Raw genomic sequence first — 25,252 nt, 5'->3', positions numbered from 1 at the left:
TTTTTTTTTGGTACACGGGCCTCTCACTGTTGTGGCCTCTCCCGTTGCGGAGCACAAGGCTCCGGACGCGCAGGCTCAGCGGCCATGGCTCACGGACCCAGCCGCTCCGCGCCATGTGGGATCCTCCCGGACCGGGGCACGAACCCGTGTCCCCTGCACCGGCAGGCGGACTCTCAACCACTGCGCCACCAGGGAAGCCCTGAATATATTTAATACCACTGAACTGTGCCCTTAAACATGGTTAAGATGGTAAATTTTATGCTAAGTGAATTTTACCACAACAAAAAATAAAATTAAAAAGACAGTGACCCCCCTCTCCCCCAGTACACATAAGTAACCTCATAAGTAACACACAGTTTAGTGCTTATGCATCATCCCTGGCCATCAAAGGTTGCAGAAACAATCCTGCTGTCCCTAAAATGCACACCAGAATGAAAACCCACAGAAATATACGATCAATCACCATGGCAACATACTTCCAATCGTCTTGAATCTGAAAGACAAAAACAAAAATCATGAAAGAGGAAAAAATAAAGCAGGAAGGAAAAGGCAAGGTGAACACATTTTCAATATTGAATATCTAATAAATGTGTTTCAGTAGAAGAAGCCATTCTGCTTGCCAATGTGCAAGAAACCTTTTTATTCTAATTGATGTAGTCTGAGGAAATCTACCATTCTCAAGTTTCTCTTTATGCACTAGAGAAACAGGAATAAAATATCTGTCATATTAAATCTGTTTTAAATCAGAAATTTCTTAACATCTACGTAACCCTTTTTTTCCCCCCAAATTGAATTCCAATTTATAAGGTTAGTTAAAACCAGTTACTTGATTTACACCTCTGCAGGAGGATTCTGGGCCTTTGTTAGAATAGCTAATACAATCCAACGTAATTCAAAGTACTAGCTCTTATCCAGTTTTAGATACTAATTTCCTTGTAACGTCTGTTTCAAAAATGAAATAAGCACATCAGGGTAAGCCCAGCATCACTCTTCCTCTCCCACCACCCTCTCTCCACAATGCCCAACTATCCAAATATCATCTTCAATTAGAAGGGCAAAGTATCATGGAATTCCGTACAGTTACAGAACAGGTTCAGAATCAGAAATAAATGCTGACCATAAAGTAAAAGATGGAAGAAAGAGCAAGACTAATTGTATATAAGACAGCTTCAATTTAGGCTTGAAATAGGAAGGAGAACTGCACATTAATTATACTAGACAACTCAGAAGGGAAACCATAATTGGACTGAGAAAAAGAGAACCCATGAATCAACTGATTTTGAAGAAATAATCACATAATAAAGAGGCAGCATGTGACTTAGTAATTTAATTAAGTGCACTGAAATGGGGCTGGGAGACAAGGATTTTATTTCACCATTATGAGCGTGAGTGAATGTGTCCCTCCGATGACATTGAGAAGTCAGTGGATTAGAGCTATAATGCCCTATTTGCCACCGGTTAGTTATTTGAATTCCTAAGACTTTGGGTGTAAAAGATTCCAATATACAATAGACCCTGTGATTCCTGCCAACCCCCTACTGGCTAAACCTCCTAGGGCCTAGGAGGCAGTGGGGTGGGAAAACCAAGACTTGTTATAATCCCAGCTCTGCTCCTTTCTAGGCACGAGAATCTGGGTAAATTATGTGACCTCTCTCAGCCTCAATTTCCTCCTTGGTAAATCGGGGATAAGAAGCACAGGGTCCTTAATGAATAATACCTACTGATATTACTGCTGATTTTAAAAATGACCATTAACCAAGTATAAATCTCCCTCTGAGAGCACTTCACATGGTTTTAGCCTGGTGAAGAAAGAGGGGACTTGGGTTTTACACATGAATACAAACAGTGCTGCAAAATAGAGCTGGGTGAAACTTAATTTTATGTCTAACTCTGAGTCTTTAAGGCACAATGACACTGGTCATTCTCTGGAAACTTTGGCACTAATGACGCATGGACAGGTAGATGAGTGTCAGGCAGAATGGTGAACTAGCCCAAGCCCTTGGCTCTGTTTCCCAGCCCAACCCTGGAGATGACCCAGAAACAAGAGGAGACCATGCCTTAAAGACTCTCAGAAACCTGGGCAGGTGTGGCCTGCTGAGCGTGAGCACGCGGTTGGAAGAGAAGGGTCTCGGTGGAGGGAAGGACTGGGGAAGGCTTGGTTGTGCTCTTCTCTCCCCCAAGCCTGTGCCTCTTTCCAGCCTGCCACTCCTAGCCCAGAGATGCAGGCAGGGCCACTTGTCAGCAAAGTAGGGCCTGGCTGAGGGGAAGAGCAGAGCAGAGGTGCCCACTGATTGGTGGGGCCTGAGGCTTCCCTCCTCGCTCCCCACATCAAAGATGAACAACTGCAGTTGAGTGGAAGGGACGTGGAGGAGATCCTCACGGACAAGGTCAGCTGGAGGGGAGGAAACGCCCCTGAAGGGGCGTCTAGCCCAGTTTGTGGCCATGTGGGTCCTCTGCCTTGGGAAGCCTGGGTTTGGGCCCCTCAAACACAGTTCAGTAAGGATGGCTGACACCCCCAGAAAAGGTGAGTTTACAGGCCCCCAATACACAAACTTAGGTATTTGAAAGAAAATTCATGGAACAGATAGGTTAAGGATTTAAACTAAACAAGACAGTCTTTTGAGACTATCCAGATAGTCACTGGATAGGAGAGAATATTGGAAACACGAAGTTAGGAACAAGCAGTGTTATAGAAGAATCAAGTGGAAATACAAGTGTGAACAACAGACAAGTCGCAATAAAGAACTCAATAGCTGGGGTGACTGGCAAGGGTAAATACAGCCCCGGAAAGAAACAGGGAGGAGAGTAATGACCTCACCTGGGGCAGCAATGTAAAAGAAAAGCTAGGAGATGGAGAAGCTGGGAGCAGAGGTATCCCATCTGTACAGCAACAGCAACAGTTCAGGGAAAGAGAAAAGAAGGGTGAACAGGAGATCTTTACAGAAATAACATTGACTTCCCCAGAGTTAAAGTGAGATGAAAAACCTTGGAATTAAATGGCTCACAGGAATGCCAAACAGACTAGGAGAGACCCACACCAACACGTTGTGTTTGGTGTCATTCGATTTCTCTACAAACAGAAAATTCTAATAGCTTCCAGATAGAATAGATTGCTTGCAAAGGAACAACATTCAGATTAACTTAAAACTTTTTCAGAAACGACACTGAGGCAAAAAGGCCATGGAGTGTTATTTAAGTATTTAAGGAAAAGAACTTCAACCCTAGAATTTCGTATCCAGCTAAACTCGCACTTAAAAGTGAGGGCACATGGGCTTCCCTGGTGGCGCAGTGGTTGAGAGTCCGCCTGCCGATGCAGGGGACATGGGTTCATGCCCCGGCCCGGGAGGATCCCACATGCCACGGAGCAGCTGGGCCCGTGAGCCATGGCCTCTGAGCCTGTGCGTCTGGAGCCTGTGCTCTGCAACGGGAGAGGCCACAACAGTGAGAGGCCTGCATAACGCAGAAAAAAAAAAAAAAAAGTGAGGGCACAATACAGTTTTTTAAAAAAATTTATTTATTTTTGTCTGTGTTGGATCTTTGTTGCTGCATGCGGGTTTTCCCTTGTTGCGGTGAGTAGGGTCTACTCTTCATTGTGGTGCGTGGGCTTCTCATTGCGGTGGCTTCTCTTGTCGTGGAGCACGGGCTCTAGGCGCATGGGCTCAGTAGTTGTGGCTCGTGGGCTCTAGAGCGCAGGCTCAGTAGTTGTGGCGCACAGGCTTAGTTGCTTTGCAGCGTATGGGATCTTCCTGGATGAGGGCTCGAACCCATGTCCCCTGCATTGTCAGGCAGATTCTTAACCACTGCGCCACTAGGGAAGCCCCACAATACATTTTTAAGCTTACAGGCCCCAAAAGGTTTACCCATGAACACTCTTGAGAAGGCATGCCAACACAAAGAAATAAATCCAGGAGGACACCATAAGATAGATGTGAGGGGTGACTATAGACTAAAAAAAAAAAAAAAAAGGAAGGTCAAAAACCAAAACATATATTCATGAAAAACCAAAACTAAAGCTCTAGTAACACCCAGGTAACCAAAGCAGTGAGGAAGATCAGAGGGGAAGGACAGTGGGGTGGGGGACAAAACACAGATACTTAAAAATGTCAGAGACCGATTGATATGGAAAACGGAACTTGAGCATGGGTTTAAATCAGGAAGAGCTAGTAGAAGAATAAAAATAAAGCACATGACTTTCAACCAGCAAAAAATATTCAAACTTTCTAGTAAACAGCAAGAACTGAGGCAAAAAAAAAAAAGTAAATGGAAAACGTGAAATAAGATGGCAAAAATTTAACCCTAGAAAACAGTAATTACAACACATGTAAATAAATCATTGATCAGAAGTCCGACTCTAGTTGGAATGAATGAACTAACAGATATACATACATATACATATATAGATATATCTCTGTATCTGTATCTGAACCAAACAAAACAAATTGTATCAGGGTTATTAGCTCAAAAGATCATGGCTCTGATCTATGCACACCTCCAAGACCTCAAGAACAACTCATACAGTGGAACCAACTTCGAACGATCAGCCGTCAAAATCGTAAAACGGAGAGTATTAACATGAGACCACAAGCTCCCTAACTAGTTTTCTAACTTGTAACCCAATCCTAGCCCTAACTCTGAATTTAGAGTATTAAACACCTCACAAGTGTGAGCAAGTAGGGGTGACCAACACAACTTGAAAAGAGAACAGCCAAGGCAGGTGACACGATGACACTCCTGTCCCTTTGGGATGTGGTGTGTCCAGGGACAGTCATTCACAGGCTCTCAGCACCCTCAGGAGATGGCTCTGGGAGAACCAAGCCTGTTCATTCCAAGTGCCTAGGAGCCCAGGACAGTTAAAACCAACCAAGTTGGAGCCAGGGAATTAGGAAATTAAAATACCTCTAGAAAACTCTATGTAAACAGCAGCATGTCCGTCACACAGTAAGAGAGAAAGAAGGCATCCTTCAGACAGCCCGACTCTCCTCAGAGCACTGAGTAGGCATCTTTATTCTAACATTTGCCACCCTTTCATAAACAGGTTGCAATCCACTGGACGGTGGTCCAGATTTCTGCTTTCTCTGGAAAAACAATGGGACCACATTCACCTGTGGTAACAGATGACCAGAAGTGAGCAGTGGCTGCCCCTTGAGATGAACCATGTGCCTCTCGCTGGCCACATTCAGGCTATTTCACTAATTTACCTTCCTGGCATTTCAGCTGTGACTTCCCTTTCAGTAACATTTTTTTTTTTTTTTTACTGTCTGCCTCCATCACACATCTTGTGGAAACTAACGCTAACTAAAACCCTCGTGAAACTCTTAACACCTTGTATGGTTCCTAGTAAATAATATTTGGAATAAAGATAGTTTCTAATAGCCTGACAAAGACGATGGGTACTTAGATCTCAATCTTTAGTAAATTATCACTCAAAAGAAGTGATTATTTTAAAAAGAAAGGGTAGAGAATATCTGCAAAAGTGAGTAGTGTTAGACAAATGAGATTCTCTAATCATGTACTTAATGTCCAAAAACGGCTTCAGGGACTTCCTGGTGGTCCAGTGGTTAAGACTTCGACTTCCAATGCAGGGGGTATGGGTTCGATCCCTGGTCCCGGAGCTAAGATCCCATGTGCCATAGGGCCAAAAAACCAAAACATAAAACAGAAGCAATGTTGTAACAAATTCAATGAAGACTTGAAAAAAAACACAACCAACCAACTGCTTCAACTGAATTTAAAGGAGGGCCTGACTTTTTGGCTAAATTTCTGGTATCAGTGGGTGGTTTTGCATTGTTACAGTCACAAGACGGGCTCAGAGTTGCTCAGATGGGTGGGGTGAGGACACGGGGCCACTGTTGCTATCTCCCTCCTGTCTCATCTACTTTACTATGCCGTTCACAGGTGAATAAAAGAGGCTCCAGACATTTCCTACCAACATTAATTACCTACAGTGCATCAGGAGCTGAAATTATCTGGTAATTAGCTCTTTGCTAATAATCAACTTAAAACAGAACCAGTTAATTTTAAAGCAGAGCTTCTTAAAAAATTATTGAACGTGATTCTGGTAACCTTGGGGGTAAACAGTGTGGGAACAGCCAAACACATAAGTGTAAAGCTTCCCCATTACTAATACCTATCACTAGTTCTAGCATAAGATTTTTGAAGGAAATAGAAGTTCACCCAATTAAAAAAAGATGGGCAAGAGTGTGACTAGATAGTTCACAAAAGAAGATATCCAAATGGCCAATAAGCATATGAAAAAGAGCCCTAATCATTAGTCCACAGGGACAAGAAAGGCCACTTCACCCCCGTTTGGCGAGGATGGGCAGCAGCTGGAACTCTCAAACATTGCCAGGGGGCGTGTCAATCGGCTCAAACCCTTTGGAAACCTGACAGTGTCCACTAAAGTGAAAAATACACCTCTCCAGTGATCCAGCAATTCCACCCCTAGGAATGTAGCCAGGAGAAACAAGTGTATATATTCACCAAAAGATATGTATAAATTTATAGCAGCTTTATTCATATCGCCCCAAACTGGAAATAACCAAATGTCCAACAACTGTAGAATGAATAAACAGAAGGCGGTGTTGTCATACTGTAGAATCTTACACACCAATAACAAACCAAAAGGATAAACCTCAGACATCTTTGTACACTTTGCTGAATGAAAGAAGTCTGATATGAAAGTTTATGCTATGCGATTCCACTTATATGAAGTTCAAGAATAGGTAAAATTAACATAAAAGACGTCGGGATCAGTGGTTACTGAGGAGGGAGGGAGGGGGTTACTGACTGGGGAGGGGCACAAGGGAACTGTCTGGGGCACTGGAAATGTTCCATACCTTTACCTAGATCATGGTTACGTGGGTGTACACATAATGTAAAAATTCACTGAGATGTAGACTTAAAAGGTGTGTACTTTATGTAAATTACTCTTAAAGGGGAGTAGGGAGACACAACGAGTAAAGTTTAAAATGTCAGCTCAGCTGATCAATACTAATTGGAGATCATCTGGCCTCATGCCCTCTTCCAGCCTACCTCCTAATCCACTCAGCATCAGGTGTTCCAATGGCCCAAACTGCTGGCAGCCCGGCAGCTAAATGCTCACAACCTTTATCATCCCATTTTACAGATCAAAAGACAGACTCACAGAGGTGAGGCGGTGTATCCAAGGATAAATAACTGGTAAATGAGGAGCTGGTCTGAACACAAGCCACTGATGCCAGTCTAATTCCTTAACCCCACCCTAAGCCTTGCCCACAAGAAACCAATAAAGTGTTTGTTGAATGAATGAATGACCAATGTAATAACAGACATATCCTTACCTCTTTGGCTTCATTCTGTGCTTTCATATTTTCAGCAATATACTTGACACTTTGGATAGCTTCTTTGATTTCTGGTGACAGAGCAGAGAGGGACAGCACGGCATTGACAGATTCAGAACTGGAGCTTCTCGTGAGATTGGCACTGAAATTCAGGATTTTTACCCTGCGGTGGTGGCAGTGGCTACATAGCTCGTCCTGGCAGGGGTAGCCTTCTTTGCAGCTCTTGGACTCTATGTGGCTGAAGCAATTCAGGTTTGAGAGCTCAGCGCTATTGAAGGGTCTTGGCCTCTGAGTGTCACCCTCACTGCTTGCCGGCCTGGTCATGAACATGACCCTGGGAAGAAAGTTCAAGAATATGGTCTTCACCCACATGGGCATCGTGTGTGTGGTGGGGGTCCTGTAGTGCACGTTGAGCACGAAGACGGTGATGACGATGGACAAGGTTACAAAAATCATGGTGAACAAGAGGTACTCGCCGATCAGGGGAATCACCAGAGAGGTGGACGGGATGGTCTCAGTGATCACCAGCAGAAACACAGTCAAGGAGAGGAGGACCGAGATGCAGAGGGTCACCTTCTCGCCGCAGTCGGAGGGCAGGTAGAAGACAAGCACAGTCAGGAAGGAGATGAGCAGGCAGGGGATGATGAGGTTGATGGTGTAGAACAGGGGCAGGCGCCGGATGTACAGCGAGTACGTGATGTCCGTGTAGATCTCCTCACAGCAGTTGTACTTGATGTCATGTTTGTAGCCTGGGGCTTTGATGATGGCCCACTCACCACTCTCCCAGTAGTCCCTGAGGTTCATGGAGGAGCCGATCAGGACCAGGTCGATTTTTGCCTTGTCGTAGGACCAGGAACCAAACTTCATGGTGCAGTTCTGGTAATCGAATGGGAAGTAGGTCACATCGATTTTGCACGAGCTCTTAAAGATGGCCGGGGGGATCCAAGTCACTTCCCCCGTGTACTTGAGTAAAGCTTTGGTCTTGTCGTCCACCTGGAAATCCCCAACAGCACTGCGGAGACAAAGAGGAGGTGTGCGGCACATAGGTCATTACCACGTGGTCAGCTAGCCCAGCTTCTCACGCCGCCAGCAGGTAAACGGCAAGTAACGATTTGTAAAACTGCAGAATATGAGAGCTCAAAGTGCTGTAAAAGGTCTCACAGTTCACCATCCCATTTACCAATGGGGATACTGAGGCCCAGGACCCCCCAACCCCCAACGATCTGACACACTCATCACCCCCTGTGCTGGGGCACGTCATGGGTTCATTCCACACCATACAACTCCCAGCTTGATATTTATGGAGACACTCCCAAATGCCAGAGATTTTTTTTCTCCTTTAATTGAAGAAATAAAAGAAATGAATGAAAGTGGTCATCAGAGGCAGGTGTTTAGGTGACCTCTGGGGATATTTGCCACTCGCTGTCCCTATGGTTTGGCCCTGGTAATGCCTCCTCATTCTGTCTGCACTGGGAGCCCAATGTGTGTACACACACGGATGTCAAACCAGACCGTGGACCTGGAAGGGGCTGCAGAGACCCCCGAAGGAGCCCACTGCCATTAAACTGAGCCTGTTAGATGGGTCTATCACCAGGCCCTATCTCTGGACCCTGGTTCTACCGTTTACCAAACTCACCATTCCTCCCTGCACTGTTTTAGAATGAATAATCATGTTTTCTGATTCCTTGTCTTTCAAACCCAGCATGACAGGTTCCTTTGCCTTCTGTGTCCCTATCCTTCCCCATGTTCCTTCTCCCTTCTGTTTAGCTATGTGCACCCTTTCTATGCAGATACATACATTATTCCTAGAATTGGCTTGTTGGCATTTATCAGCTGGTTTGTGCAGTGGAAGATTTGCTGACGACCAGCTCAACACCCTGTCCAGTCTCACATCTGAGCATGAAGCCAGCCGGTCCTCATGACAATGGCCTTGCCCAGTGAAAGCTCTTGACATTTCCGTGGGTCAGCCCTGTTGATTTCTTAGAGTTCTGCATTTGAAGGCATGTATGTCCTTCTAAAGGGAGCAACCACTATACCCATTTGCCTGAAGAGCTGGAAAAAAAAAAAAAAGACAAACCTATACATTTAGGGATATCCTGTCTGGTTGTTACTGGATAGCACTGTGTGAAGACAGGAGGGGGTGTGTCCGGGGCGTGTCTCCTTGCTGGTCTCTGGCCCTCCCACCGTCACGTGCGTCTGTCGAGCAGGATAGTCGTTACACGTGAAGACTTGATGTCAAATCCACTACCCGCCTTCACTCCAGCCGGCTGGGTTGTCCCAAAGGTGCCCTGCTGTGTTTATATGTTCTTAGCCCCACTTTATCCTACTGGGCCCTCAATTCCCCACAAGAAGATGATTCCCAGCTCCAGGAGGAAAGGAGGGGTATGAGAAGTGGGGAGGGGGTGGGGACCCACACAGCCCCAAGTGGACTTGACCATGTTGGGCACCAAGGAGTCCTGGGAGGCTGGCCTACATGACGCAGAGGGCTGAGAGGACCCCTGGGAAGGCAGAGGCCTCCAGAACAACTTTCCTTAGGGCATCTGGATCAACAAAATGGACCTTCAGAGCCCAGAGACTAGTCCAGGGCAAAGTACGGTCCACTGGCCTGCCCCCTATTTCTGTACATAAATTTTTATTGGAGCACACAGCCATACCCATTTGTGGTCTATTGTGTGCAGCTACTTTTAAGCTACAAGGGCAGGACTGAGTAGCTGCGACAGAGACTCTAAGGCCCACAAAGCCTAAAATACTTAACTACCTGGCCCTTCACAGGAAAGCTTAATGATCCCTGCTTCAGTCTGATCCCCTCATTTTACCGACGAGGAAACTGAAGGTCAGAGAGCAGGACTGGCTTGCTCAGGGTCCCACAGAGAGTCTGTGGCAGGGCCTTGACCAGTCGGAACTTGAGTCCTCAAGTCTGTGTGTCCAAAAGGCCAAAACACTGGAGATCAGCTTACCTTGGTTGCTGGTGCACATGTCTGCTATTTTCCAGGGATCCTGGTCACTGTGGCGGCTGCCTACAGACCCCCACAGCTGTGTCTGTCCAGACCAGGAGGCCTGCTTGCTGACAGCGTCAGCGGCCTAGCTCTGCCACCAGGAGACCGAAGATGAAGACCTCGCTGGGTACCAGGGTCTGGCAGAGCCACAGCCACAGAGAGGGCGCTCGGTAAGTACTAGCTGACTGAACGGATGACCAAAAAGATAAATGAAGCTCTCACCCCCCTGGCTGCCCAAGAGATGGCTGGCAGCAAGGGTCAGCAGAGGGGGAAAGGTCTCACTCAGCCAGTGTGTTGCTGAACCATGTGAGCTGATTAAAAAAAGAAAAGGCAGGGTGGGTGCAAATGATTAGTTGAGGTATCACTTTAATAGAAGGAAAGAGGAAGAGCTGAAGTGGGGCGAGGGTGGTGAGTGGTATGAGAAAGATCACGATGGCATCCGTTTCTTTAACCTTTCCAAATTTCCTCAGAAAAACAGGGCAACAAGATAGCAAAAGAAAAATCCCGCTGCCCACATGGTCAACAAAGTTAGGTTACGTGGAACTCCAAGAACCTCAGGCGTGAGACAGTGGGGTTGAACCACCACCACCAGCGGGACCTGTGTGGGATTCGGGTGGGGTTAGCTGCTGTGGAGGTGGCTGGGGGAAGAGGAAGGGAAGTTCTCCTGTCCCGAGAGCCCCAGACAGAAATCACCAAGAGGTATCTGCCCCTCAAAACAGAGGACACCGCTCTGCACTGCATGTTCAGCAAGGGGAACAGTGAAACAGAGAGGGCACCACAGGTTCCAGTTTGTAGGAGAGGACAAAACGATGGGGAGCCACCAGGGTCTGCAGAGGAGGCTGGGCTGGGCTCGATCTCAGAAACACCTCCCACCCCAACTGCCTTCCAGAAGGGCAGAGACCCACCCAGAAAAAAGCTGCATAGGGTAGGCTTCGAATTCAACAGCGTGGGAAACTGAGAGTAAGAAAAAGAAGATGGTTGAGAAAGTAGAGAAGCAGGTGTCTGGAAGTGGCAGCTCTCAGACTGTGGAGGTGGCTACACGGAGTATTTAAATGCTTCAAGGGAACGACCTGAGGAGGGAACTCCCAAGCAGGTGACACAAGAGACCCACCCTTACCCACTCCCATCCCCTCTGGGAACCTGTCCTAAAAGTACAACAAAGGCCATCTATTTAAATAAGAGCAACAGAAAAGGATTAGACTGAACCTCATATTAACATATTGTAAGAAAAATATGAAAAGTAATTGAATGACAATAACATACAAGCAGACAAGTGCACACCGCAAAAATATAACGTCAGAGCAGACGAAACTGATAATCTGACATTACAAATTAAGCTAATAGAAAGAACGATCTTTAGAAACTTTGAAAGAGCAGCTAAATTAGAAATAGAAAAGTTAAGAATTTGGGTAAGCAATAGGAGGATGAATAAAGAACTGACAGAACTTAGGAAAGAATGGGAAGAAAGAAATTTAAAAAATCATTTTAGAAATAAAAACTAAAACGTAACAACAAGCAGACACCATGGAAAGTATTGTGATGAAAATAAAAAACAGAAAGGAGAAAAAAAATTCTTTTAAATCAAAAAGAGACAAAGAAAAAGAATGTGAGAGAAAATAATATGGAAAGAATATAGGTAAAGCAGTTCAAATATATGTGAAAATGGAGCTCCTGGAGAGAGAAAGCAATAGAACAGATCTGAAAAACTCTAATTCACAAAACATTTACTGGAATAAAAGAAGACTTATTATGTATATGATACAGAGTAAAACAACTAGATTTTAAAGATAAAGGGTAAAATATCTTTGGGTTACCCAAGATAAAGAACAACTCCCTTGTAAACAAGCTGACTATGCATCCCAATTCATCCAGGACAGTCCTGGTTTACATCTGTGGTCCTGGCACACGTATTAATAGAGTCCCTTTACTCTCCCCAAAGTCACCAGATTTTACAAGAAAAAAAGAAAATTAGACTGGCAATCGTTTTTGACAGCAACACTTCATACCAGAACATGAGTCAGCATTTTTAAGATTTTCATGGAAGGAAAATATGAGTGAAGGATTTTATATCAGCAAATGACCTAAAAGTATTACCTAAAAAGGCTACAATGAGTTATGAACTTGTAAGAACTTAGGGTACATTGTGTCCACGAACACTTTCTGAGGATTCTACTAGAGAAGGAACTTCAAAGAACAAAAACATGGCAGGAGAAACTGGCATAAGAAGGTAAAAAGTGTTTCTAGTGTGTTGAAATGAAAAGAAACTCACCAGAGGTTCAGAGAAACTGAAGTTTTAGTTAGGAGAGAGGAATTGAAGGATAGTCTCTAAATCTTATTTTCAGCTTCAGATTCCAAGGAAATTCCTTATGATATTTGCTCTTCTCCATATCCGATGGAAGCTTTTCACTATGTCTCTCAGTATTGTTAAAAGCACACATCCCTAAAGTACCCCAGTTGTTCACCCAAGATTGCCAGCAAGAAAACAGCTATGAAATTCAAATCATAAGATTAAGATCTGTGCCCACTTTCTTAATTCTAGCTTACCAAAAATTCTTACCACCCTGCTCAGCTCCTTAAGAGCCTTTGGACCAGGAGATTTCTACAAACCAGTTAATTTATCTCCTGTCCCAGTTCTTTAAGGACCAATTTACAAGTTGCATGAAAGAAACACATTTATGAATGCTGTTCTTTCTTGGAAAAGCAGTAAACAAAACACGGACCTCTAAGAGTTTTATAGTTTCTGGCCTTCCATTTAGGTCTTTAATCCATTTTGAGTTTATTTTTATGAATGGTGTTAGAAAGTGTTCTAATTTCATTCTTTTACATGTAGCTGTCCAGTTTTCCCAGCACCGCTTGTTGAAGAGGCTGTCTTTTCTCCACTGTATATTCTTGCCTCCTTTATCAAAGATAAGGTGACCATATGTGTGTGGGTTTATCTCTGGGCTTTCTATCCTGTTCCATTGATCTATATTTCTGTTTTTGTGCCAGTACCATACTGTCTTGATTACTGTAGCTTAAACCATAATTCAAAAAGAGTCACATACCACAGTGTTCATGTTCAGCTCTATTTACAATAGCCAGGACATGGAAGCAACCTAAGTGTCCAGCGACGGATGAATGGGTAAAGAAGATGTGGCACATATATACAATGGAATTACTCAGCCATGAAAAGAAATGAAATTGAGTTATATGTAGTGAGGTGGATGGACCTAGAATCTGTCATACAGACTGAAGTAAGTCAGAAAGAGAAAAACAAATACATATATATGGAATCTAAAAAAATAGGTTATGAAGAACCTAGGGGCAGGACAGGAATTAAGACGCAGACCTACTAGAGAATGGACTTGAGGACATGGGGAGGGGGAAGGGTAAGCTGGGACAAAATGAGAGAGTGGCATGGACATATATACACTACCAAATATAAAATCGATAGCTAGTGGGAAGCAGCCACACAGCACAGGGAGATCAGCTCAGTGCTTTGTGACCACCTAGAGGGGTGGCATAGGGAGGGTGGGAGGGAGGGAGACGCAAGAGGGAAGAGATATGGGGATATATGTATATGTACAGCTGATTCACTTTGTTATAAAGCAGAAACTAACACACCATTGTAAAGCAATTATACTGCAATAAAGATGTTAAAAAAGTAAAAAAATAAAAAAAATAAAAACATGGACCATCTTTGGAGTAGTTAAAGAACACTTCTCTTTTAACCCATGAATAGAAAGTGGGATTCAACCAAAAACGTAGCTTCTCTAGTCCCAATATGAACAGTAAAACATATTGATTCGTACTAATGTGGCATACAAACCTAAACACAGAATGCTTTAAAATCTGATTAGACTAATTCTATACAAGTGTTTTGTTGAAAAATGCTCAGTGGTTTTTTAAGACATTAGAACTCCAGAGATAAAGCAGTTACAAAATTGAAGTCTGTCAATACCTGGAGAACAAACTAGTACATACTGTAAAATATCAATTAAAATTATGTTTGTCTAATAACAGAGGTTAAATGTGGAAGGTGTCAGGTTTGTATGGGCTTAAGAAAGAGGCAGGTTTTGTAGGTGCCACAATGGGCAGATTCAGACAGGCAGAGGAAGAACCTTTGAAAGAGAGAAAAAGGCGCAGCTTCCTGTGGGTGGTGGGCAGATGCACGTGTGCAGTGTGAGGCAGGGGCAGGGAGCATTCGTTGGGTGAGTAAAAGAATGAAGCTTGAAGAGGAACCGAGATGCTGGAGTAGAAGCACGTGCTCTCACTCCCTCTTGCAAGAACACCAGAATCACAACTAGCTGCTGGACAATCATCCACAGGAAGACACTGGAACTCACCAAAAAAGATACCCCACATACAAAGACAAAGGAGAAGCCACAATGAGACGGTAGGAGGGGCACAATCACAGTAAAATCAAATCCCATAACTGCTGGGTGGGTAACTCACAGACTGGAGAACACTTATACCACAGAAGTCCACCCACTGGAGTGAAGGTTCTGAGCCCCACGTCAGGCTTCCGAACCTGGGGGTCCGGCAACGGGAGTAGGAATTCCTAGAGAATCAGACCTTGAAGGCTAGTGGGAATTGACTGCAGGACTTTGACAGGACTAGGGGAAACAGAGACTCCACTCTTGGAGGGCACACACAAAGTAGTGTGCACATCAGGACGCAGGGTAAGGAGCAATGACCCCAGGGGAGACTGAACCAGACCAGCCTGCTAGTGTTGGAGGGTCTCCTGCAGAGGCCGGGGGGGGGGGGGGGGGCGCTGTGGCTCACCATGGGGACAAGGACACTGACAGCAGAAGTTCTGGGAAGTACTCCTTGGCGTGAGCCCTCCCAGAGTCTGTCATTAGCCCCACCAAAAGCCCAGGTAGGCTCCAGTGTTGGGTTGCCTCAGGCCAAACAACCAACAGGGAGGGAACCCAGCCCCACCCATCAACAGTTAAGAGGATTCAGTTTAACTGAGCTCTGCCCAACAGAGCAACAGTCAGTTCTACCCAGCACCAGTCCCTCCCATCAAGCCTCTTAGATAGCCTCATCCACCAGAGGGTAGAGAACAGAAGCAAGAAGAATTACAATCCTGCAGCCTGTGGAACAAAAACCACATTCACAGAAAGACAGACAAGATGAAAAGGCAGAGGGTTATGTACCAGATGAAGGAACAAGATAAAACCCAAGAAAAACAACTAAATGAAGTGGAGATAGGCAACCTTCCAGAAAAAGAATTCAGAATAATGATAGTGAAGATGATCCAGGACCTCGGAAAAAGAATGGAGGCAAAGATCGAGAAGATGCAAGAAATGTTTAACATAGACCTAGAAGAATTAGAGATCAAACAGAGATGAACAATACAATAACTGAAATGAAAACTACACTAGAAGGAATCAATAGCAGAATAACTGAGGAAGAAGAACAGATAAGTGAACTGGAAGACAGAATGGTGGAATTCACTGCTGCGCAACAGAATGAAGAAAAAAGAATGAAAAGAAATGAAGACAGCCTAAGAAACCTCTGGGACAACATTAAATGCACCAACATTCACATTATAGGGGTCCCAGAAGGAGAAGAGAGAGAAAAAGGACCAGAGAAAATATTTGAAGAGATTATAGTCGAAAACTTCCCTAACATGGGAAAGGAAATAGCCACCCAAGTCCAGGAAGCACAGTGAGTCCCATACAGGATAAACCCAAGGAGAAACACGCCGAGACACATAGTAATCAAATTGGCAAAAATTAAAGACAAAGAAAAATTATTGAAAGCAGCAAGGGAAAAATGACAAATAACATGCAAGGGAACTCCCATAAGGTTAACAGCTGATTTCTCAGCAGAAACTCTACAAGCCAGAAGGGAGTGGCATGATATACTTAAAGTGATGAAAGGGAAGAACCTACAACCAAGATTACTCTACCCGACAAGAATCTCATTCAGATTCGATGGAGAAATCAAAACCTTTACAGACAAGCAAAAGCTAAGAAAATACAGCACCACCAAACCAGCTCTACAACAAATGCTAAAGGAACTTCTCTAAGTGGGAAACACAAGAGAAGAAAAGGACCTACAAAAACAAACCCAAAAAATTAAGAAAATTGTAATAAGAACATACATATCGATAATTACCTTAAATGTGAATGGATTAAATGCTCCAACCAAAAGACACAGGCTTGCTGAATGGATACAAAAACAAGACCCATATATATGCTGTCTACAAGAGACCCACTTCAGATCTAGGGACACGTACAGACTGAAAGTGAGGGGATGGTGAAAGATATTCCATGCAAATGGAAATCAAAAGAAAGCTGGAGTAGCTATACTCATATCAGATAAAATAGACTTTAAAATAAAGAATGTTACAAGAGACAAGGAAGGACACTACATAATGATCAAGGGATCACTCCAAGAAGAAGATATAACAATTATAAAGATATATGCACCCAACATAGGAGCACCTCAATACATAAGGCAACTGCTAACAGCTATAAAAGAGGAAATCGACAGTAACACAATAATAGTGGGGGACTTTAACACCTCACTTACACCAATGGACAGATCATCCAAAAATGAAAATAAATAAGGAAACAGAAGCTTTAAATGACACAATAGACCAGATAGATTTAATTGATATTTATAGGACATTCCATCCAAAACCAGCAGATTACACTTTCTTCTCAAGTGCGCACAGAACATTCTCCAGGATAGATCACATCTTGGGTCACAAATCAAGCCTCAGTAAATTTAAGAAAAGTGAACTCATATCAAGCATCTTTTCTGACCACAATGCTATGAGATTAGAAATGAATTACAGGGAAAAAAACGTAAAAAAGACAAACACTTGGAGGCTAGACAATATGTTACTAAATAACCAAGAGATCACTGAAGAAATCAAAGAGGAAATCAACAAATACCTAGAGACAAATGACAATGAAAACACAATGATCGAAAACCTATGAGATGCAGGAAAAGCAGTTCTAAGAGGGAAGTTTATAAGCTATACAAGCCTACCTCAAGAAACAAAAAACTCAAGTAAACACCTAAAGGAACTAGAGAAAGAAGAACAAACAAAACCCAAATTTAGTAGAAGGAAAGAAATCATAAAGATCAGAGCAGAAATAAATGAAATAGAAACAAAGAAAACAATAGCAAAGGTCAATAAAACTAAAAGCTGGTTCTTTGAGAAGATAAACAAAATTGATAAACCATTAGCCAGACTCAACAAGAAAAAGAGGGAGAGGACTCAAATCAATAAAATTAAAAATGAAAAAAAAGTTACAACAGACATGGCAGACATACAAAGCATCCTAAGAGACTACTACAAGCAACTCTATGCCAATAAAATGGACAACCAGGAAGAAATGGACAAATTCTTAGAAAGGTATAACCTTCCAAGACTGAACCACGAAGAAACAGAAGATATGAACAGACCAATCACAAGTAATGAAATTGAAACTGTGATTAAAAATCTTCCAACAAAGAAAAGTCCAGGACCAGATGGCTTCACAGGTGAATTCTACCAAACATTTAGAGAAGAGCTAACATCCATCCTTCTCAAACTCTTCCAAAAAATTGCAGAGGAAGGAACACTCCCAAACTCATTCTCTGAGGCCACCATCACCCTGATACCAAAACCAAACAAAGATACTACCAAAGAAAAAAATTACAGACCAATATCACTGATGAACACAGATGCAAAAATCCTCAACAAAATACTGGCAAACAGAATTCAACAATATATTAAAAGGATCATACACCATGATCAAGTGGGATTTATCCCAGGGATGCAAGGATTCTTCAGTATACGCAAATCAATCAATGTGATACACCACATTAACAAATTGAAGAATAAAAACCATATAATCATCTCAATAGATGCAGAAAAAGCTTTTGACAAAATTCAACACCCATTTATGATAAAAACTCTCCAGAAAGTGGGCATAGAGGGAACCTACCTCAACATAATAAAGGCCATATACGGCAAACCCATAGCAAACATCATTCTCAATGGTGAAAAACTGAAAGCACTTCCTCTAAGATCAGGAACAAGACAAGGATGTCCACTCTCACCGCTATTATTCAACATAATTTTGGAAGTCCTAGCCATGGCAATCAGAGAAGGAAAAGAAATAAAAGGAATACAAATTGGAGAAGAAGAAGTAAAACTGTCACTGTTTGCAGATGACATGATACTATACATAGAGAATCCTAAAAATGCCACAAGAAAACTACTAGAGCTAATCAATGCATTTGGTAAAGTTGTGGGATACAAAATTAATGCACAGAAATCTCTTGCATTCCTATACACTAATGATGAAAAATCTGAAAGAGAAATTATGGAAACACTCCTGTTTACCACTGCAACAAAAAGAATAAAATACCTAGGAATAAACCTACCTAGGGAAACAAAAGACCTGTATGCAGAAAACTATAAGACACTGATGAAAAAAATTAAAGATGATACCAACAGATGGAGAGATATACCATGTTCTTGGATTAGAAGAAACAATAATGTGAAAATGACTATACTACCCAAAGCAATCTACAGATTCAGTGCAATCCCTATCAAATTACCAATGGCATTTTTTACGGAACTAGAACAAATCATCTTAAAATTTGTACGGAGACACAAAAGATCCCGAATAGCCAAAGGAGTCTTGAGGGGAAAAACGGAGCTGGAGGAATCAGTCTCCCTGACTTCAGACTATACTACAAAGCTACAGTAATCAAGACAATATGGTACTGGCACAAAAACAGAAACATAGATCAATGGAACAAGATAGAAAGCCCAGAGATAAACCCACGTGCCTATGGTCAACTAATCTATGACAACGAGGCAAAGATATACAGTGGAAAAAAGACAGTCTCTTCAGTACGTGGTGCTGGGAAAACTGGACAGCTACATGTAAAAGAATGAAATTAGAACACTCCCTAACACCATACACAAAAATAAACTCAAAATGGATTCGAGACCTAAATGTAAGACCGGACACTATGAAACTATTAGAGGAAAACATAGGAAGTACACTGTTTGACATAAATGACAGCAAGATCTTTTTTGATCCACCTCCTAGAGTAATGGAAATAAAAACAAAAATAAACAAATGGGACCTAATGAAATTTCAAAGCTGTTGCACAGCAAAGGAAACCGTAAACAAGACGAAAAGACAACCCTCAGAATGGGAGAAAATATTCGCAAACGAATCAACAGACAAAGGATTAATCTTCAAAATACATAAACAGCTCATGCAGCTCAATATTAAAGAAACAACCCAATCCAAAAATGGGCAGAAGACCTAAACAGACATTTCTCCAAAGAAGACATACAAATGGCCAAGAAGCACACGAAAAGCTGCTCAACATCACTAATTGCAATGCAAATCAAAACTACAGTTAGAATGGGCATCATCAAAAATCTGCAAACAACAGGGCTTCCCTGGTGGCGCAGTGGTTGAGGGTCCACCTGCCGATGCAGGGGACACGGGTTCGTGCCCCGGTCCGGGAAGATCCCACATGCCGCGGAGCGGCTGGGCCCATGAGCCATGGCCGCTGAGCCTGCGCGTCCAGAGCCTGTGCTCCACAATGGGAGAGGCCCCAACAGTGAGAGGCCCACGTACAGCAAAAAAAAAAAAAAAAAAGTCTGCAAACAACAAATGCTGGAGAGGGTGTGGAGAAAAGGGAACCCTCTTGCACTGTTGGTGGGAATGTAAATTGGTACAGCCACTATGGAGAACAGTATGGAGGTTCCTTAAAAAACTAAAAATGGAATTACCATATGATCTAGCAATCCCACTACTGGGCATATACCCAGAGAAAACCATAATTCAAAAATACACATGCACCCCAATCTTCATTGCAGCACTATTTACAATAGCCAGGTCATGGAAGCAGCCTAAATGCCCATTGACAGACAAATGGATAAAGAAGATGTGGTACATATATACAATGGAATATTACTCAGCCATAAAAAGGAACGAAATTGAGTCATTTGTTGAGACGTGGATGGATCTAGAGACTGTCATACAGAGTGAAGTAAGTCAGAAAGAGAAAAGCAAATATAGTATATTAACGCATGTATGTGGAACCTAGCAAAATGGTACAGATGAACCCGGTTTGCAGGGCAGAAGTTGAGACACAGAGGTAGAGAATGAACATATGGACACCAAGGGGGGAAAACCATGGTGGGGTGGGGATGGTGGTGTGCTGAATTGGGTGGTTGGGATTGACACATATACACTGATGTGTATAAAATTGATGACTAATAAGAACCTGCAGTACAAAAAAACAAAAAAACACAACAACTAATACTAAACTTTCTTTGGGTTATTTGTATGGAAATATATTAATATAAATGATTCAAACATTACATGAAATTTCTAAAAATCTTATATTTTCTGGTATAATGTTAGAAATCATAATTCTAGTTATTACTTTAAAATGTATATCTCAGTAATAACTAAATTTCCTTGTCAACTGCATTATTATGAACTTTCATCGTATCTTTAACCGTGGTCATTTTTAAGTCTTTTGTCATTTACAGACAGTTCTGGGTGTACTCTGATGCTTTTGCAAAAATGTTCCTGTAAAAGGGTTTCATCTTCAAGGAATTCACGGAAAAGACTCTGACAAGCACAGGTTTCTGGTAACTGACTATAGTGCTGAACTGAATGAAGAAGCATTTCCAGAACTCTAATGGAAAACTGATGAACTCATGAAAGTGCTAACAAAAGATCAAGATGAAAAAAAAATTAATTACGTGGGACTGAGTGAAGTGATGAGGATGATTACAATTTTTGTGACTTTCTGTTTGAATTAAAAAAAATATCCCACAAGGACTCAGAGGCAAAAAATATACAAATCAATTTTCACTGCAAAGTAAAGGAGCTGTTACAGTGGAGGATTACTGGACTGAATGTCAACATTATGACAGTATGAGTGTGTTTTGTGTTTGGTAGTTGCAATCATTGTTGCTTTTGTTGTGGTCATCCATTAAAGAAAAAGAATGAAGCTTTCCTGTGGTCTAACCATGGGGCGTGGCTACAGCCTGACTTACAGGGATGGTCAGATCCTGCCTTGGTGACAGAAGCCCACCCCCATGTGTTTCCTTCCTTGCCCTTCCTCCAGTCTGTAATTGCATATTTGGATACTGTAACTCATTCCTGTCTTCCCTGGTGTGTCTGATAAACTCCTAGAGGCAAGGGGGAGGGTATCTATCTTGTGCCACAGTACCTCTAGGACCTGGCACATAGTAGGTCAATAAATACCTGCGGAATGAACCAAATGAATGGAGCTCTCTTGGAAAAGGTCCCAGGAAGACCAGGCTGTAAAGCACAGCAGGCCAAGGACCCAGGTCCAGGCTGACAGCCCTGAGAGGTGGGGGCCACCTTACTTGTTATACAGCACAATGTCTGGCTTCCAGATCTTCTGTGCAGGGACACGCATGAACTCCGCTCCATTGTAGTCGGAGGGGTTCCACTTCAGCTTGTAGTCATTCCAGATCTGGGGGGAGAAGGCAAGGAGGGAGGGGGGGCAGTGGAAGGACAAGCATAGTTTTACTTCTTTTGACACCACTCATCTTGGTGACCTCCCCACCTCGGCTGCACGTCAGAGCCGCCTCTGCAATGCAGACCACACTGGCCCATTCCTCATGTGGGTGCTAGTGGGGAGACAGCACTGGGCTGAGTGTGCAGGCCGCCTCCTAGCTGCCCCCATGAGTGGGGCAAGCCCAGCCCCCATCAATCAGTCAGGACCACTAGGGCTTTCTCCAGTCATTTCCAGTGCCAGGTCCAGGTCCCTGCCTTAAGCTCCTGCTGTTTACATTCCTGAAACGGCTTGGACATGCCATCAGGCCCCAGTAACGGCGCTAATGACACACAGAACCCTCTTCCACCTCCGGGTTGAGCAGGGTTGGCCTCTGAAGGGTCTGGGGAAGGAACCATGATCCCACCAGGGCCCAGGAACTGTTTGGGTGTAGAGGCTGGGAGATGTGAGTCCTGAGCACCTGAGGTGAGAGAGGTGAGGCTGTGGCTGGAGGTAACGTGTACCATAGGGCGCTGAGTGGGCACCGTGCCATCTGGCTTGCCAGCCTCCTAGGAAGGAAGGCTGCATGAGCTGAGTGTCCAGTTGGCTGAGCTGGTGGAAGGATCACCCTTAGGCCCGTGAGTTATCTGTCCATGTCTGCACAAAGCCTCCCTGGGGAGAACATGTGGAAGCCCATTTCTTTGGTCCCAATCTGAACAGGAAAATCCAGAACCCCAGCTCCCACCCTCCCATAAACAACGGCATATGATTCTGACTTAAGGATGAGTTTTTAGCAAGAGGAAGGGGAAGAGGTGCCTCAGGCGCCACCCTAGAGTCGGGGCCAGGGCTCCAGGCCCGGGTCAGCCCCATTTTGTCTGAGCATGGAGGTCTCTCTTTCCAGGACGCAGTCTATCGTCTGTGACTTGAGGGGCTGGGCCCTGCAGTCTTTCCACAGGGGTGTAGAGCAGTGCATATGACCCCAAGCCCAGGTAGAGACAGACCAGCCAGTCAGTGGACCTCAATCTGGGTCCACAGGAGTGAAGTAGGCATTTTGGCCCCTGGTTCACAGACAGCAAATAAAGCAGTCACCACCAGGGGGCAGCAGTGCCCAGGGTCTGGTCACTTACTTGCTTGAGCCACAGGTTGGTCTCCATGATCTGGTTTACTTCATCCTAGAAAGAGAGATTAAAGTAGATGGTGAATTACAAAAACAAGGCTGGTTCTGGGAAAGGCTATTCCAGAAGCTCCATACCCCACGGCCACAGCTTGTGGCTCTGGCACTCACCACCTTCACCAGCTGAGACATGGACACTTCAAACTGGATGATGACTGGGTCAGACACATTGGCCACTGGCCGGATGATCTCATTGTAATCTTCGAACAGCCGCTCAAACAGACGATGCTCGGCGTCGGAGGCTCTGGCCACTGAGGGAAGTAGCCCTGTCAGATCCTGGGGAAGTCACTTTTCCCCTCACCAGGGACACCATCCACCTACAGCTTCCCTCCATCTGCTGAGGGTACTCTCTGGAACTCCAGACTTTCAGACTAGTCCTACTCCTTGAAGTTAAAGACTAGGAAACTGAGGCCCAAGAGAGAAGGGATTCCATCAGGTCACACACATTCGTTGAGAAGCACAATGATTACAAGCCTGGGCTCTGAATTTGGATAGATCTGGTGCAAATCCTGACAGAATCCTTGTGAGCTGTGTGAGCTTAGGCAAGTGGCTTAACCTCTCTAAACCTCATTTCCTTCATCTGTGAAAGATTATAAATGTATCCACCTCTTAGGGTTGTTATGAGTGAAGTGCTTAGCTCCATGCAGGCATAGGGTAAGAGTTCATGAACCGTCCTCACCATCTTTGTTACTGCACGGCAGCAGCGTGATCCAAATGCAATCTGCCTGCATACAGCCACAATGGAGAGACGATCAGTCCGCTCCCAGGGCAGGAGTACCCCAGGGCCCGAGGGAGACTACAACCTAGGACTGGGGCTTTCCTTCTTCCCACCCAGGACCCTGTAGGGGTTTGGCCACCAAACATCTTAGAAGCGGGTGCCTACGTGGCTCCCATGCTCTCAGAGTGCGACCCACGGTTCCTGCTGATGTTGTCTTCACATCCTGATCAAAGACCCTTCCCTCTCTGAAACCCTTGGGGACCCTCTTTGTTTATAAGCCACACTCCAGGCATCTTGAGTCAGCTGTCTGCTGCTTCTCACAGATCTGGGAAAAATCTTGGGAGGGGATGAGGGGAATCCTTTAAGTCCAACCCAACTTCTCCAGGGATTTTGACTGACCCCTAAACCCCCCCCAAATAAAGAAGGGGCCACATTCAGGAGCTCTGTGGGGAGTGTTCAGCGCTCTGAGTAGTGGGGGCCTCAGCACCGGAGGGGCAGGAACAGCGCTCTGAGTGCATGGTCACAACGTGGTCTCCCAACACATTTACCCTCCCAGCTGCAGGGACCGCCTACAGCCTTGCCAAATCCCTCGTCCCCTGGTATCTACCACCCCTCCCAGGACACTCAAAAGCCTTTCTATCAGGGCCGGCTTCTCCCTAACAGTCTCCTCTTAGAGACCGGGCAGAAGGCGAAGGCGGGGAGGTGCCAGGAGTGCGGAGAGGCGAGGACAAGGAGGAGAGGCTGGCGCCCCTTAACGACTCCCCTCTGCCCCAGGTGGCCTTGAGCAAATCTTGAGCCCTCTCTGGCCTCAGCTTCCCCAGCTATTCGTAAAACGAGGAGATGGGCGGGATGCAGACAGTGGAACCCGCGGCCTGGGCGCGTCAGTTCAGCACCCAGTGCGCCAAGCAGGACAATGGGCAGGGCCGAGACTCGAATCTGTAACGCTGGGCTGTGGAAGGAAGAGCCCCAGTGCGGGCCCTCCCCGCGCCTCCAGGGAGTGCACAAATCACTCTCAAGGAGGGGCCCGCCGAGGGGAAAACACGCACCCCCCACCTAACTCGCCGCCGGGGGCCAGTCCACGCGAGTTTCGGGTTCCCAGCCACGGCGCCCTTCTCCCCACCTCCTCGCGCTGCGCTCCGGGCCGCATCCCCTTCGGACCCCGCTCGGGCTGGGCGCCCGTTCCTCCAGTCCCCCTCGCCCCGCGCGCGTACCTGGCAGCAGCAGCAGCAGCAGCAGCAGAAATAGCAGCAGCGGCGGCGGCGCCCAGGGAGGCAAGAGCTTCGCGACGCGGACTCCGCGCGGCTGGGCGCCCATGGCTGGTCTGCCCTCTGGCCAGAGGTTCCGCGCTGACCGGGCGGGCGGCGTGGGGCGGAGGGCAGACCGAGCAGAGCCGGACGGTCGGCTGCCCGCCCACTCGGAGCGGGACCAGGGCGCGGCGTGCGGAGCCCCGGCTGCTCCAGCTCCACCCCCAATACCGGGCGCAGCCCCGCCCGCCGCCGTGGGGTTTCCGAGCCTCTGCGGGGGAGAGAGGTGCGCTAGCGTCCGACAA

At 45.0% G+C, this 25,252-nt stretch overlaps 1 protein-coding gene across 1 annotated transcript; it reads right to left on the bottom strand.

Moving 5' to 3' along the window:
- Positions 1–240: 240 nt before the first annotated feature.
- On the bottom strand, positions 241–25,017 carry CHRNA3 (cholinergic receptor nicotinic alpha 3 subunit). Its single transcript, XM_029237997.1, has 6 exons — positions 24,915–25,017; positions 23,097–23,236; positions 22,939–22,983; positions 21,681–21,790; positions 7,320–8,331; positions 241–493 (listed from the first exon to the last, which is right to left on the bottom strand). Exons 1-6 carry the CDS (start codon positions 25,015–25,017, stop codon positions 365–367), a joined length of 1,539 nt encoding a protein of 512 aa, XP_029093830.1. The 3' UTR covers positions 241–364.
- Positions 25,018–25,252: the final 235 nt, after the last annotated feature.

Source organism: Monodon monoceros, unplaced genomic scaffold (assembly GCF_005190385.1).
Source record: "Monodon monoceros isolate NGI ecotype Baffin Bay Population unplaced genomic scaffold, NGI_Narwhal_1 Super_Scaffold_21, whole genome shotgun sequence".
NCBI classification, from domain to species: Eukaryota; Metazoa; Chordata; class Mammalia; order Artiodactyla; family Monodontidae; genus Monodon; species Monodon monoceros.
Note: the sequence above shows the minus strand (reverse complement) of the source record. Positions and strands in the feature narration are given on the sequence as shown.